Source organism: Cheilinus undulatus, linkage group 14 (genome assembly GCF_018320785.1).
Source record: "Cheilinus undulatus linkage group 14, ASM1832078v1, whole genome shotgun sequence".
In the NCBI taxonomy this organism is placed as follows: domain Eukaryota; kingdom Metazoa; phylum Chordata; class Actinopteri; order Labriformes; family Labridae; genus Cheilinus; species Cheilinus undulatus.
The window spans coordinates 9,797,202-9,813,421 of NC_054878.1; the positions used below are offsets into that span (position 1 = coordinate 9,797,202).

General features: G+C 37.9%; 2 protein-coding genes across 3 annotated transcripts; one reads left to right on the forward strand and one right to left on the reverse strand.

Moving 5' to 3' along the window:
* Positions 1-312: 312 nt before the first annotated feature.
* ddx51 (DEAD (Asp-Glu-Ala-Asp) box polypeptide 51) lies at positions 313-9,053 on the forward strand. Of its 2 annotated transcripts, XM_041806118.1 has the most exons (16): positions 313-518; positions 1,088-1,419; positions 2,935-3,098; positions 3,187-3,337; positions 3,799-3,944; positions 4,030-4,101; positions 4,190-4,296; positions 5,040-5,148; positions 5,275-5,417; positions 6,261-6,450; positions 6,525-6,640; positions 6,728-6,844; positions 7,408-7,509; positions 7,589-7,652; positions 8,382-8,516; positions 8,961-9,053. In XM_041806118.1, exons 1-16 carry the CDS (start codon positions 496-498, stop codon positions 8,976-8,978), a joined length of 1,989 nt encoding a protein of 662 aa, XP_041662052.1. In that variant the 5' UTR covers positions 313-495; the 3' UTR covers positions 8,979-9,053. The 2 variants fall into 2 exon arrangements, with proteins under 2 accessions (XP_041662052.1, XP_041662051.1); XM_041806117.1 differs by having other exon boundaries at positions 8,382-9,053.
* Positions 9,054-9,124: 71 nt separating this feature from the next.
* smim8 (small integral membrane protein 8) lies at positions 9,125-10,324 on the reverse strand. The gene is made up of 2 exons (XM_041806119.1): positions 10,064-10,324; positions 9,125-9,432 (listed from the first exon to the last, which is right to left on the reverse strand). The coding sequence occupies exons 1-2, from the start codon at positions 10,190-10,192 to the stop codon at positions 9,274-9,276; spliced, it is 288 nt and encodes a 95-aa protein (XP_041662053.1). The 5' UTR covers positions 10,193-10,324; the 3' UTR covers positions 9,125-9,273.
* Positions 10,325-16,220: the final 5,896 nt, after the last annotated feature.

Here is a 16,220-nt window from a genome sequence, read left to right on the forward strand (position 1 = left end):
AATGACTGCTTTGAATTTTTTAAAATTCAACGTCTTTGTTCTGATTGGTAGACGTCATCGCGTCGACGGATCCATTTAAGGTGTGGGGGTGGAAATCTTGCGCAGCATTTATTTTAGTTTCAGATATGCTTGTTTGGACTTTATAACATATATACAGCAATATTAGATCTTCGTGTTTGAAAACGTCTATAAAGTTAATATTTTTAAGGATAAAGGGAATTCTAGCAGCGAAAGGAAAAGCTAGTTTGGTAGTGTCCGGTGATGACGCTAAAACTGCGACGGGCTTGGCTTGCGTCATGAAGCTGCGCCTGATACAAGGGAAACACATGAGTAGGGAGTGAATTTTGTTGTGAAGTTCAGCTTTGACAGTGCTGTAAAGAATAAGAGCGGATTACAAATCTGGACGGTGAACATTTTAATCAGTGAAATGAAACCCTGAAAAATACAAAGTGAAAAGCACACTAGACTTTTAACCAGAGGTCTCATCCTGTTGAAATGTCTCTGTTTCTGGTGAACAGGTAAGGATGTTTTTTGAGCTGTCTAATTCTGTTGGTCATTTGTTTTATGAGGCTATCTTATTGTGGCATAGGTGTGAAACCTTCTAGATCAGTTGACAACTGTGGATTTGGCCTTTACAATATAATATTAAACGTTTTAAATTAATCTAAAAAATAAGGACCAAACCTTTAATCTCTGATATTCAAGAGGAAATTTGTGACTGTATCAGCTGCACAGACGTGGAAGAAGTACCAGACTATCCCACTCAGATACTCTGATAAAAATATTGAACTTAAAAGGTAAAAGTACTGGTCTATAAATCTACTTGAGAGAAAGTTAAAAGTTTTCTACTTTTGATATCCAAAGGGCTCTTACAATGGTATATGATCTTTACTTAATGTGCAGTAACAACTAAAAATTATGAATTTTAAGCCAGTTGTTTATCATAAATCATATCATCATGGACAAAAGCGTTTGCTAAATGACATAGCAACACTGTAGAAAGTATAAATACACAGAAATACTTATGAATTACAGTACTTGAGTAAATGTAACTGGTTACTTTCCCCCCTGGCCTTGTCTCTCACAGGTATCTTGGAGAGGAGGATGATGGGAGTGTTTCGAAGGAGTCTCGTTCTCTGGCGTTACTAGCTAAACTGAAGCAGAAGGCCAAAGAGAAGCAGAAACAAAGTTTCACGGAGCAGAAACACAAACCTGAAGAACAGACAAAACAAAAAGCCGTCAAAAAGAAAAGAAAAGCAGACAAGGAGAGTAGTCGTGAATCTGAACTGAAACACAAGAGGAGGAAATCGGAGGTAGAGACTGCGTCTGTGTCAGACTCTGATAATCAGGACGAGGTTGATGAAAAGAAGAAGAAGAAAGAGGAAAAACAGAAGAAAAAGAAGAAGAAGAGTCATTCAGGTGAGTGCTCATTCACATGTTACAATACAATCAGTCAAATCAAATCCACTTTATTTATTAAACACCAAAACTGTTTATCCACTTCTCACAGTGCAATTTCACTATATTTTGGTTCTACAATTACTACAGCTACCTCTTTGTAGTTTTTTGCCTCTGTGGGGTCTACAGTTACTGGACAGTGAAAACACAGCGGAGGGTCAGGGTGGTTTCTGTGGCACTGTGATTCTTAGAAATGTTATAAACCAGGGATGAACTATGACCCTGGCCTTTGATGTCCAAAATCTGATCAGTTCATCCTTGAGTCAAAATAGACAGTTTTGCAAATCCCTTGATGCTTTGAAACTTTGTATTCACGAGGAAAGGCATACAGACAACCATAAAACTTCACTCACACTGTTACTCACTTTTCTTTAACCTGAAATGTGTCTGTAAACATCACACAAACACTCAAGGGTAATTGTTTTTTGAATTCAGTTTAAAAATCTAATTTCCACCTTTTTCCTTAATCAGAATGAGAATGGTATAAAAAAGATCCTCCCCTTCAATAAAACAATTCATATCAAATTTGCAAATTGAGTCAAAATAATTGCAACTATGAATTATTTCAGAATTGTGTAGCCATAGTTTAATCTAATATTGGGTTGGTTATAACAGTATAAGATCTATTGTTTTTGTTTTTCGAAAAACATGTAAGATGAGCAACTTAAAGATAATTGCAATCCTGAAAAAAACACAATTAGATTATTTTTCCAAATAGTTCAGCCCTAGATCAGACCTAAAACTTCAGTCCTTCAAACACACTTTAGGAATAATAGTGAATAAAGAAAAGGACTTCAGCTGAAGTAGGTCTGTTGGTCCTGCCTAAAACTCAACAAACTTATTCATACAGCTGATTTATCAGTTGTAAACATTGGCAGAAATGTTCATATAACACTTTTTTTACCCCATCACTTCTTCAGTCACATGCCTTAAAAACAATCAGGGATGTAAAAATAAAAAGTTGTAGAGGTTGAATCTGATCTTAAAGGTCATAAAAATGTTGCATTGGGTATAAATGGGTTAAACCACGTATTTTAAAATGAGCATGTAAATACTAATCATGCAAATAGCTGAATTTTAAATCATTAATGCCCACCACAAACCGTTGCCTAACTATTCCTCAGATTTCAGGGAAATACGGGGGAGCCCCCACCCCATTACTGATGCTTCCCTTTGCTTTCCCTAATGAACTATGGGGGTTCAGGCCCCCCTTGAACAGGCTCACTACTTGATATGTCAGTGCAAAGCCCTGATAAAGCGACACTGAAAAGAACTATTAATTGATCTATTAATGTCTTATAAGAAATATTTTATAATATATTTTATAAATAATAGCAACTTTTGTTGATTTATTGCACTTTTAAGAAATTTATCAATGTTGAACAAGGTTATAGCACATCTTGCATTGTTCAGGCTTATTCCCTTCACCAATAAATATACCTGGGAAGATTCAGTGTGCCTGTCGTTTTGTTCTAGGCGGCTCAGTTGAAGCGGACGTTACTGCAGCAGAGACAGAAGCAGGTGAAGACGTGGGAGGAGAGAAGAAGGATGCACAGACAGAAAATGAGACACAAAAACAAGCTTCTGCTGAGACAGGTTTCCAAATTCTTGGAGGATTTGAGACCAAACCTGTTCAGAAGGTACAGTTATTGATCATGGTGCTGGAAAAATATCAATACTTATCCCCAGAGGGAGTTAAAAGTTGTATATTTATTGTTTTGTTTACAGGTACATCGAGTCCTCCCTCAGTGGCTCGCTCAGCCTGATGTCATTCACAGAGACATTAAGAGTAACCTTGTCCCCGTCTCTGACGTCCCGGGACTTTCTGCTCAGTTGGTGAAACAAATACAAAATAATGGAATTCAGCAACTTTTTCCAGGTAATGACACAAGCTTACTTCATCACTGGTTGATGTAGATTTGCAGGTAACTCACAAAATGCACGACATGTCTCACAGCAGTTAGACCCTCCAGGGGATCTAGATGTCACAGTTGTATCTATTAATGCAAATTCATGCTTAACTCTTTATCTGCCAAAGAGCTTTGCAGCATGAGCAGCTCACATTTACCAGAAAAAACATGAATAACCCTTAGAAATCTTTTGGGGTACTGGTTAGTGAGAGAAAACTTTTTCAAGACTACTTTTACAAGGGAGTCATGCATGTTGTTCAGACTAGTTCACTAGTTCAGCTTTCTGTTTCTTTTGATTCCTCAAAAACCCAAATAGATCTGAAATATACTGAGAAAAGCATGTTTTCATAAACCAGCTTTTTAATAGTATGTCATCAGTGGAAAATGTTGTATGCCCTAAGTGTTTGTAAATAAAATTTTTATCTCACAGTGCAAGCGGAGGTCATCCCAGCTATCCTGGAGAGTGCTCAGACGGGGTTTCTGATTGGACGAGGAGGCTATAAGCCCAGAGATATTTGTGTGTCTGCACCGACAGGAAGCGGCAAGACTCTGGCATTTGTCATACCTGTCATACAGGTGAGCTGCCAACAATGTGTTTGCTCCATGTGTATGAAGAAGGGACATGTTGAAGGGTCTCAGATTAAATTAAAGGTGTTTTTAGGTGCTGATGGAGCGCGTGGTGTGTGAAGTCCGAGCTCTGGCCGTGTTACCAACCAAAGAGCTGGCCCAACAGGTCAGAAACTTTCAAAATAAAAGCTTAGATAACATCATCAGTTTATGTTTGCCCTGCAGATTGAGAAGATTTTTGTTCTGGTGCGCAGGTTTCTAAAGTGTTCACGTCATACGCTGAAGGAACGAGCCTGAAGGTGGTGATGTTGGCGGGTCAGAAAACCTTGGCTGCAGAGCAGGCGTCTCTTTCAGAGCTACGGTGAGCTCAGAGCAAACAGCCAAAGTGCTGGGAGTGTCCAAAATGAACATTTTCCTGTTTTTTTCATTTACATCTCTCAGCTTATGCGCCTGTTTCACAAAATCAGGATGGTAGTGTTTTATCTATATTATATGGGATTTTAAACATATTCAGGTGTGCCTACATTTCATCTCAGCATCCCCCAAAAACAACAAAATATTCCCAACCAGATTTTGGTAAGTATCTGCTTAGCTTAGCTAGCTATCTTTTAAGGAAGCATAGTTATGTGTCAAACTTATATGACATATTCACCGTATGTAGCCCTGGCCACTCAACCCACTGCACTTCTGCTCTAGCGTCTTTTCCTCCAGTTATTTATAGAAAATTGGATTCACATTATTATCCTGATTTCCCCCAAAAAGATGCTGAAATTTCTAAAATTCTTCCTAAAAATACTGGAAGAACTTCCCCTCACACTGTGTCTATTTGAAGGGATAATTTGTTTTTTGAGGGTGTTCATAAGATACTATTTAAAACATGTTGAATAAATTACAGATCAACAGGGCTTCTACACAATGAGGGACATAATGATAATAATTTTTTGGCTCATTGATGAATTTTTTGGCTCTAAACAAGAAAAATAAATTAGCATTACAGTTAAAGTGTATACTTCCTTGCTTTAACATACTTCCTTTTACTTTCTACAAAAAAAACAAAAACAAAAAAAAAAAAAATTCTGATTCAGATTCTGATTCTTCCTCCAGAGGCGGCAAGAGGCGAAGTTTAGCAGACATCGTTGTGGCCACTCCAGGTCGACTGGTCGATCACATTAACAAGAATTCAGGATTAAATCTGGAACACCTCAGATTTCTGGTGAGCTCTTAAAATGTGTAAAACTCAGATATAATTAACTGCAACAAATTTTACTTTTTAATAAAAAGCAGCAGTCATGTTGATTTTCATCTTTAACTTCATTTCTGTCCTTTTCTCTTCCTGTAGATTATCGACGAGGCCGACAGGATGATCGACAGCATGCACCAGTCATGGCTCAGTCAGGTGGTGAAGGCTGTTTACAGACCAGAACGTGGAGCAGAATCCTCCATCTTCAGAAGAACTGAGCCAGCACATGTGACAGCAGCCAGGTGAGTCTGTGTTTGCACCTGAAGACGTGAGAGGAGAGGTGTTACAAGTGTGATTCTCCTTCAAAGATTTTTTTGTTTTTGTTTGGTTTTCACTGATTGGTCACATGAAGTTAAAACTTCATTCGTGCCACAATATTTGATAAGTTTAGACCAGTGGTTCCCAACCTGGTGCTAGATTTCCCTGGGGGGTACCAAAGACCTTGGGGGGGCATGGGGCCCCTGTCTGCTCTGATGTCATAACTAGATATGCATATATTTTTTTTAAATGATAATTAGAAACATAATGTACGACAGTGTATTAAGGTGACTCTAAAAGATAAAATAAAAAAATAAAAACTGATGATTTTTGAGCAAAAACTCAAAATTTAGGGGAAAAATAGACATTTTTGAGTTTTTAAAGTCGTATATTTGGAAGCAAACAAATTTAAAATTTGTAGAGAATTAGAAACTCAAAATTTTCAGTTTTTGAGTATTGTAAATTTACAATAGTGTAAAGTAAAAAAATGCAAGCAACTAAACTGCAAACAGAGGTTGGACTTTCCAACTTTGTGACTTCTTAATCTCAAAAATTCTAAGTTTTGGTTCTCATACTTGTAGGACTTTTTAGATTTAAGAAATTGTATTTTTTCCTCTTAAATTAAAAAAAATTTTGAACTTGAGAATTCCAAGTTTTTCTTGAAAATTGACAGATCCTCTTTTCTTTTTTCTAGTTTGTGTCTACTATGTTGTCATAACAATGGACAGTTATAAAACAAGGATTCCTCATTTGTCATTTGCCAACTTATCAAAACTTTAGTGATGCACCAGTCCCTTCAAACTTTGACTGTCTGTTTGTCCTCTCAGCCTGTCTCCTCCTCAGATGCCGCTGCAGAAGCTGCTGTTTTCAGCCACGCTCACACAGAACCCAGAGAAGCTGCAGCAGCTCGGCCTCCATCAGCCGCGACTCTTCAGCTCCGTCCACGGCCAGACCGGCACCACACCGGCAGCCCCCACCCTCAAACAAGACCGCTTCGACTTCCCCCAGGGTCTGACGGTAAGACTATTTACCCTCGCAGCAAAATGTATATCTATATGTGCTGTTTTTTAATTGTTTGTTTGTGTTTATAGGAGTTTTATGTTCCCTGTACGCTAAGCAAAAAGCCGCTCCTCGTACTCCACTTCATCCTGCGCATGAAGCTCAACCCCATCCTCTGCTTCACCAACTCTAGAGAGACAGCGCACAGGTTAGAGACAGCAAACACCCGTTAAAACTGTCTCATGTTTATTCTTTCAATTTTTAAGTGTGTTTTAAATGTGCATTTCCTCCTCAGACTCTTGCTGTTGGTGCAGCTCTTCGGTGGAGTTCAGGCTGCAGAGTTTTCGTCTCGTCTCTCTCCTGGTGAGAGGAAGAAGACGTTGAAGGAGTTTGAACAAGGAAAGATCCAACTGTGAGTGTGTGAACGTAGTGGGTGTTAATTACTTATTTATGTATAAAAACCATCAGAAAATATGTTAGCGAACCCTCATTTACAATGGTAACCAGGCACAACGGAAATAGAGCAAGCACAAATAAAACCATTCACGAAGACGAGGGTTAGCAATGAAAAAAGATGAGAATGAACCAGGAAAATTCATGATAGTGAAGATGAAACTTCACAGGTATGCAAATATCTTTGCTTTAAATGGGGCTATAAAGAGACAGATAAACACTTGCACTTACACTAGCACCTACGGGCAATTTAGTGTCACAAGTTAACCTAACAAGCACATGTAGGAGCATGAATACTCTGAGAGAACCCATGCATGCACCGGGAGAACATGCAAACTCCAGACAGAAAGGCTCTGTCTGAAACCAGCTAACTACTCTATCACTCCAGTATTAACAGTAAAATATTTCAAAGAAAACAACTGAAACCAATCGATAGTTATCCCCTCAAATCAATATATAAAGTAAATAAATAAGCCGTAAAGAATCCTATTGGCTGATGATGATGTGAATGTCCTCCTGCAGGTTGATCAGCACGGATGCAGCTGCCAGAGGAATCGACATCAACGGGGTCAAATGTGTCGTGAATTATGACGCCCCTCAGTACATCAGAACCTACATTCACAGGTCAGTTTACAAACCTTCTTATTAAAAATAATTCTCCATGTTGTGATGTGACTGAGACTGAGTGCTTTTCTTTGTTTAGGATCGGGAGAACAGCTCGAGCAGGGAAAGCCGGCCTGGCCTTCACCTTTCTGCTCGGAGTTCAGGTGAAACATTTCTACGTCTGAAAGTTATTCCACTTAGGACAGACATTCAAGCAGAATGAGCAACAGGCCTTATGAACCCTATCATAAGATTTTTCTTTAATTTGTTCTTAAGGATGTTTCAAAGAGAAACGTCAGATTCTAAGAAATACTTTGATAGTTCTGAAGTAAGGGTAGAGCTGCTGGAAATGAAGTGGTCAATGGCTGATTTAATAACACACCCAGCACCAGTAAAGGATATTAAATAAATGCTAAGAAAAACATAAAACAGATATTACTCAGACAGCCCTATTATTTAAACACATTTAAATACCAGTGTGAATGTAGGTTTTTAATCATTTTAAATAAGTGTTTAATGACAAAATATTCACTAATGTTCTAAGTTTGTAAACATCCTTTAATATTTTGTGAATCAAAATCAATCAAAAATGCAAATTTGACCATACTGCAGTCACTCATTTGTACATATTTGTTACTTATAGATATATGAATTAAAATTGCATCTTGTGTCTCTTGATGTATTTCAGCACTCAAATGTGTCTAAGAGCGCTCTCTAGTGGTCAAAGATTTTATTCTTAGCTAAGAACAAAACAGAGAAGAAACACTGTAAATTTTAGTAGGTCAGATTTGTCTGTAACACTGTTTAAGTGGGTTTAAATCAAGAAAAAATAACGTCTTTTATACGGTTGGTGAACAAGGCCACATGACTTTATTTCTTTTTCTCCCACTCAGGAGAAAAACTTCCTTCAGATGGTTTTAGAAGCAGGAAGTCCCGGGATTCAGAAGCAGATCGTCAAACCAGAGAACCTGAAGAGTATGGAGGCCAGATATGAACAAACGCTGCAGGAGCTTGCAGACGTTATCAAGGTACTTTTACAACTGGATTGTTTATTTATTGTTGAAACAGACTGAATATCCTCAGTTAATGTGTATATGCAGTCTGTTGGTTAGTTTATTAGAATAAAGAATGACTGAATTAAAAAGGCTTGTAGACAGGTATAACATTTTAACGTTTTTAACCTTGCCTTTAACCCTGCTTTCTGAGGGTTTCCGAGGAAAGTTGAAGTTTAAATTTCTTTATTGAACTGTTTCTTTGCTGGAAGTAATTACAGACGTAGTTAATTCAAAAACCTTACTTGCATGGAAAGAATAAGACATTAACCAAGTCATTACTTTTATGGATGTGCTTATTGTTTCTACTTTGATATTTACATCTATGGCTTAAATAGAATATGGTTTCAATTTGCATACAAATATTTTAATCTGCTAAAAAATGAACTAACAAACTCTGTCCTCTGTTTCTCTCTGCAGGAGGAGAAATCCAAATAACAGAGTGCCTTTAAAAGATCATGCTGTCTTCTTTCAGGTGTTTTTGAAGTTCTTCAATAAAAAATACACATTTAATATGGTACATCTGAAATGTATAACTCAAATTTTCCAGCATATAAAAAAAGAAGCTACAATCATGTCATTAATGACTTAAAAATGTCTTGTTTCTTTTAACTGCACATTTTTACAGATGATTACACATGAAAAAAGTTTTCTCCAGTCTGATCTTATCTCACTCAGTCCCATATGACAAATTAACACACAAACAAGCACTCCTTCAGAGTGTGTTTTATCCTCAGTCCCATTTCGAAGTCTTCCTCCTCATGTATCTCTCTCCCTGGCTGTCCACAGCCTCATAAAGTTGCTGGTCGTTTTCCTTCATGGCGTGCATGTAGCCCAGGTATCCCACACACAGAGTGATGGTCACCAGTCCAAACGCCATCACTGGTTTGTTCTGCAGGACAACACACAACTTTATTTATGGAACAGTCACAAGAGTATCCTGAAACTTACAAAGAGTCTGCTCTTTTTGATTCCACAAGTGAAGGAAATATTTTTTATAATTTTGGAAAACATTGTTTTTAAACGGAAAGAAAATATTGACCCCCTTAATAAACAGAAACATTGCCAATGTTTTCATGCAATTTTGATTGTCTAAGAATTTGTCTGCAATTTTGAAACTTATACAGTTCCCCAGTGTTGAGTGCCTAGGGCCTCTATCTCTATCATTCAAGTATAAATGGTTTGATTTTTGATTTGACGTCAAAGAATCATATCAAAGTTTATAATTCTTGTATCGGGGCATCCATTTGTTATTTCCTTACTGAAAAAATATCAAACTACATATCGTGTTTCGCCATTAAGTTAAAAATTAATCGATATTGACAAAAATGTTGACATATCGCCCACCCCTGCACTTTCAGTTTTCAACATCCGCCGTCAGACTAAGACACCGGTGAACACGGTCACAATATGCGTCATTACATCAGAGCTGTAACGGCTAAGTAAGTGGCTAATATCCACGGGTGATTCTCTGTTAAATGCACCACATAATAATGGTGTTCTTGGGTATTTGTGAGTCTTACGGGTTTAATGAAGAGTTCAGGGTTCACAGCTCTAAACAGTGTGGTTGTATTAGCTCCTCTCAGCCCGGGAGTCCTGAAGCCTTTCTCCCCAGAAGCCTCCTTCCCTTTAGCCGATTCTTTCTCTGACATGTCCGCTCGGCCTCTTCATTCAATCTCTGTAAAAATACGCTGCACAATCCCGTATAAATAAACGGTGAAGACGTGTGTGCCGATGTTATGTTGTATCTCTGTAGGCAGCCATGTTTCAAAGTCACAGGCAGGTATAAGCAGAGAAGAAGAAGAAGAAGCGAGGAGCTGTTTTAAACATAACAGCGCCCCCGTGTGGTCATGAGCGGGAAACCCCACTACAGACATATTTGATAAGTAGAAATGGAGGAGCAGGTTTTACATGACTTTTGATTATCTTTAATGAGAGGCGCCCATCGTTAAAGAATAAATAAGACATGTTAAAATAAACAAAGGTATTTTGGCATTTAAAATCTTGTACATGGCATTTTATTAGGAGTTTCAGTGCTGAGATATTGCAGCATAGTAACAACATTAAAGGAATTATTTTAGAAATTTGGACTATGGAGAATGCAAAGGAGGGGAAACATCTTAATCACTGAAAAAGTCATTTTTCTCCAAGTTCTTTATGGTGTTTGGGAATAGTAGATGATTTGCTTAAGATCCGGATTGCCCTTCCAGAGGACAAATGATCAAGTTCCTTCCACGGTGCACTCTCACTGCCCTCAACTCAGATCCCAGATCCCAGATCCCTCAGTGGCTGATGTCAGAGCTTTTTATGAGGCTGAATGCTTCTTTGAAAAAAAAAAAGGTTTTAATGCCTTTTGTTTTTTGGTCCACTTTAAAATTCTCTGATTTTCAAACAATTCATACATTTGGTACCACAGATTCTTAAAAAATCTTCTTCAAGGGCAATTATTTCTTTTTTGATAAGGGAAAAAAAAAAGGGGGGGGGGGTCCATAACATGGGGATGGTGTTTGAGAAGGGAAGAACCTCTCAAATAGAAACTCGGATAACTGGACAAACATTCTGTCTATCACACTTGATATGAGCCAATAAGAGAAACAAAATATAACATAGTCGGGTCTGCAGAGGAGCAAATTTGACCTCAGAGGGCAGTCAGCGAGGTTTTTCGCTATCTGTGGAGCAAGTTGATAAATCAAACTCTTGCTGAATCTGGTCTGGAGAAGAGCAAAAATGTCTTTTCCACCAAGAAAAGCTTTCAGTGTCGTTCTTGGCTCATCTTTAAATAAAGAAATGATCCTTTCTGATGAAGCTGCTGCTGTGGCAGCATCCATGGTAAACGCTTCACCAGCCACCATTGTTTACAGGCTTACAGTCGCTTTAACTAAATCACGCCCTTACTACTGCCTCTTTCTTGTAAAAGGTCCTTGGCATTAGTAGAAGCATCAGTCTCCAAAGATTTCAGTGAGCATTGCCCCTTTAAACAGGTTAAGCTAGGCTATACATCTCTACAGATGAGTACAGTTTCTCCACGTAATTATGTGAGTTTGCCCAACACAGAGGCTTTCTGGGTAAAAAATAAAATGGTTCATAAACTTTTGATAGTAAACAACTGAGCCTACATTGTTTAGTAGCCAATTTTTAACCTCAAAGTCCCTAAATTAGGTGGAGAATTTTCATCCCTTTTCCTCTATTTTTGCCACTTTTTAACCCCTTTTCATTACTTTTTTGCACTATTTTTTGTCATTTGTAACCAATTGTTGATACCTTTTGCCCCTTTTCCTCTTTTACCAATTTTTGCTGCATTTTATCTTCCTTTTCACAACTTTTTCTGCCAATTTCTGTCCCTTGGTGACGCTCCACAAACCATTTTGCCACTTATCACCCATTTTTTCTACTCTCTAACCCCTTTTCAACACTTTATCTGACATTTTTGCAGCACTTCAGCCAACCTCAACCCTTTTTTAAATATCTACTAATTATGACAATAAATTTCAGTGAAAACAGATCAAATGTCAAGTCATTTTAAACCTATTTCAATATTGTTTATGGGGTGGATTTAACAGCTGCAGACATTAAAAGCCAACTCTTAAAACCACAGCATCTTCTTTCTTCCTTTTCTGAATTTAATAATCTTTCGGGGGCTGGACAGGAAGCTTTGGGGGGCCTGATATGGCCCCTGGGCCACCAGTTGATGATCAGTGCCCAAGGAACTACGCAGCTTAAAAAACACAGAAATATCCCTTTCATTTTTAGTTTATATGTGATATATTGTCATCTTTACTGTCTGGTCAGCCATAATATACTGTTGAAAAAAGAAGTAGAAGAAGAAGAGTAGGAGGTTTAGTCATCATCACTTCCTGTAAGTGCAAAGCAGTGATTTAGGACAACACTTCCTTGTCGAGATGAATGCGCTGAGGTTTGCTGCAGGAAAGTATGCACACAAAAGTCCCTCAAAGCATTCTTGAAATATTGCGCTAACAAGATTAGCTGTCAGAGTGACCTTGACCTTTGATCCCCAAATGTATTTTATTGATTCTTTAGCCAGAGTGAACATTTGTACAAAGTTTGGAGAGAATCTGGTGCTTTCCTAGGCCCTGGACAATCAGGACACTACATAAAAGTGGAGATTTAGAATACAGGAGGGGATCTGGATCTAATTTGATAATCTTATGAGCTAAATTTAAAGTTTACTGATCGCTGTAAAGAAGTTTTTCTTCAACAGAAGCCTATTCAAGTTCAGGAGAAAGTGGAACGCCCTTATTTCTCACTGTTTGCTAACAGATTCTGGGTTTGTATTAACAAATAACATTATAAAAGGGAGATCAGATGGCATTATCTCGCTGTAAAACAGCAGCATGTTCTATTTAAAGAAAAACTGAATAAAGTGAGGACTAAGCAGGAACGTTAGGGTCTCCTAAAGAGGAGATCTATGAGGATTTAAGAGTGTTCCTAGAGAAGTGTCAAACAGGAGACAGAGTCCTGAAGTTACATCCTTTATTATTCATCATCAGAGTAACGTGAGCTGACTCTCATCACTGTACCTGTGTGAGTTCAGTCCAGGTGGGACAATCAGGAAATAAAACAAAGAGTGAGTCTTTATTCCATCCTCCTCCCCCACACTGAGCCTCAAACAGACCGCCTCAGGGTTTTATTTGCATTAGATGACTCCATGGAGATGCTGCGCGTGTTCAAACATCCACACATACATGTTTCACATGTTTCACAGGTGACTAGGAGAAGTTTCTATGTCACATGACTTCTGATAACTTTGACTAAAAACAGAACAGAAAGTGTGATGGAGCTGACTCTCAACAATGTAGAGAAATTATAGGAGTGCGGTGGAGTTAAGGTGTGGCAGCAGGTGTGCAGACAGCAGAGCACACACACAAACACGCATACACCTACACACACGCACTGACACCACCTGCTCTCAGCTGACACGGAGGACACATCTCAGAGGCAGCGCAGGTAAGTTTCCATCTCTCTTTAACATATAAAGACCCCTAACCTTCAGAATGATTAGAGCCTTGAAAAAGAAGAGATTTTATATCATTGGAGAAAAGCAAACTTTATTACTTTGGTCCTACAGGCTCCTGTGGAGATGTGCTCCAGCTTTGCATTTGCATTTGACTTGACAATGAACTGACTGTTGTTAAAAAATATCAGTAGTCTTTGTACGACTAAAGACTCTGATTAGACTCTGGTTGGGATGTAAACACAAAGTAATTTAAGAGGGAAATCAGATCTAAAGGTTTGCAGTGTTTGCACAACAAAGAAAAGTTTCAGTATCTCCATCTGTGGAGTTAAACTGTGGAACAGACTGAGTCTGAAAATTAAAACAATTTTAAGCATAATTCTGTTTAAAAAGAGGCATATATTTGTAAAGAAGGTATGTTGAATGTAAAAATAATTATATGTTTTCTGTGTGAGTAATATATTGTTTATTCACATTACAGGCTTCAAAATAGTTGGTAAATCTGAGACAGTGTTATTATTTCAGCTAGGAAGTACAGTACAATTTAAAGCGGTAGGATTAGATAAGTTACTTTCTCCTACTCCTTTTTCGCTCATGTAAACTGAGATGCTTAAGAATTTGCAGATGCAAGTTACTGGTCTGTTTTCATTTTTTGAAGTTCACTTAAAAAAAAAAAAAAAAAAAAAAAAAACTGTTTTAAGTTGTCAGTACATGATGGAAATAAAGATATCAATCAATTAAAAATCAATCAAGCAGCAGGGACTGGTAGACTGGTCAGGGTTAAGGGAAAGCTGAATTGAGCAAAGAACAGAGATACCCCCAATAAATAACCTGTGAATGTCCTACAGTGACCCAGCCAGAGCCCTGACTTTAACCCTACCAAACATCTCTGGAGAGACCTGAAAATGTCTGTCTACCCACGGTCCCCATCCAACCTGACAGAGCTTGAGAGAATCTGCACAGAAGAATGGCAGGAAATCCCTAAATCCAGGTTCCCCAAGCTTGTTGCATCATATTAAAAAAAAATTGAGGCTGTAACTGCAGCCAAAGAGGCTTCAACTATATAAAGTACAGAGTAAAGGGTCTGAAGACTTAAGTCAATGTGATATTTAATTTTTTTAAATTTCTAATAAATTTGTAAAAAAAACTAAAACTAAGTTCTGATTTTGTCATGATGGGGTACTGAGTGTAGATTAATGAGAGAAGAATGATTTTAAAGAGCTGCGGCGTCAGGCTGTAGCATAAGAAAAGTGAAAAATGTGCAGGTAGTCTGAACACTTTCTGAATGACCCGTATGTAGATGATAATACAGCAGATAAATATTATGATGGACTTCACAGTGGTGCTGTCGCCTCACTGCAAGTAGGTTTCTAGTCAAGATTATAGAAAAGTTTTCGATTCTTAATATTTTGTGTCAGTTTTACTTTCATTATTATTAGTTTTCACTTCTGGTTTGTTGGTTTAGTTTCTATTTAGCAAAATGCTCAGCTTTAGTTTAGGTTTATGAGTTTCAGTTTCCGGTAATGAAGGATCGTAGTCAGGGTGGGACCAAAAGGGCCAGAAAAAGTGAAAATGATACCATTTTGAAAATATCATGAAAGGTGCCTCTTCACTTTTCATCTTATTTACTCAAACTTGATATTTGAGTAGAACTCGAGACCTAAAATTACCAAAGTGTGAAGTCTTGACCAGATAAACCAGGCCATGTTACAGCCCCAGGACTGGGTAATAGGGGGAAAGTTTTGGTGGTCCCACACGTTAACTTTAATGCAAGAGGTTAAAGGTCAAAGAGGTTGCCTGTAAATGCTTGTCTGTGATTGACTGGCAACCAGTCCATGGTACATCTAACCTCTCACCCAGCTGGGATTGACCCTGAACCCTGAACAGGACGAGCATTACAGATAACTGATGGATAAATGTAGAGAAATAGCACAGTTTAGTTTCTTACAGTGCTGTCAAATGTTGTTGATTATTTTACTAAAGCAACATGCTATTTTTTATTATACATTTAAATGTATTTAACCAGGAAAACCTCACTGAGATTAAGACAACAGTGAGTCAAGGACTTTTGGTAATGAACCTCATTGCTCCGTGGTTTACATTATCTGAAGATTTTCAATCAGAGCCATAAAAGTGGCAGAAACAAATCTTTTCTTTGCAGCAAAAGAAAGACAAGTCTTATTTCTGAGGTGAAAGCCCAGACATAACTTAGACTTCTTCACAAGCTGTTCAATATGAAGCTTAAAATTTAAAGCATCATTGATCAAAAACCCGAGGTATATATGAGAAGAAACAGACTCAATCATATCACCCTAGGGTGTGGGTATTGTGGGAAGGTTCAGCTGCTTTTTCTTTGACCTTGAAACCATCATGAGTTTGGTTTTGTCAGGATTCAGAACCAATTTTAACTCACAGTGTTGACATTCATGCTGATCAAACATCTTGAACTTGAAACACAATATACGTATGTGACAATGTTGTAGTATTTCTAGGACTATTTGTGTCACAGCCTCAACACCTAACTCTAATATCTGTATTTATGAACTCATTTATTTGGAACCGAGCACCAACAGGTGTGAGGACCTGATTATAGTTGCTTAGATTGTCTATTTTCAGTTTTCTGTGTCATTGGATGAACTTTTGAGGGCCTTAACATCTTCAAAAATGTATGAACCCTTGCTGGTACATCAGGTCTTGTGAATAGTCTT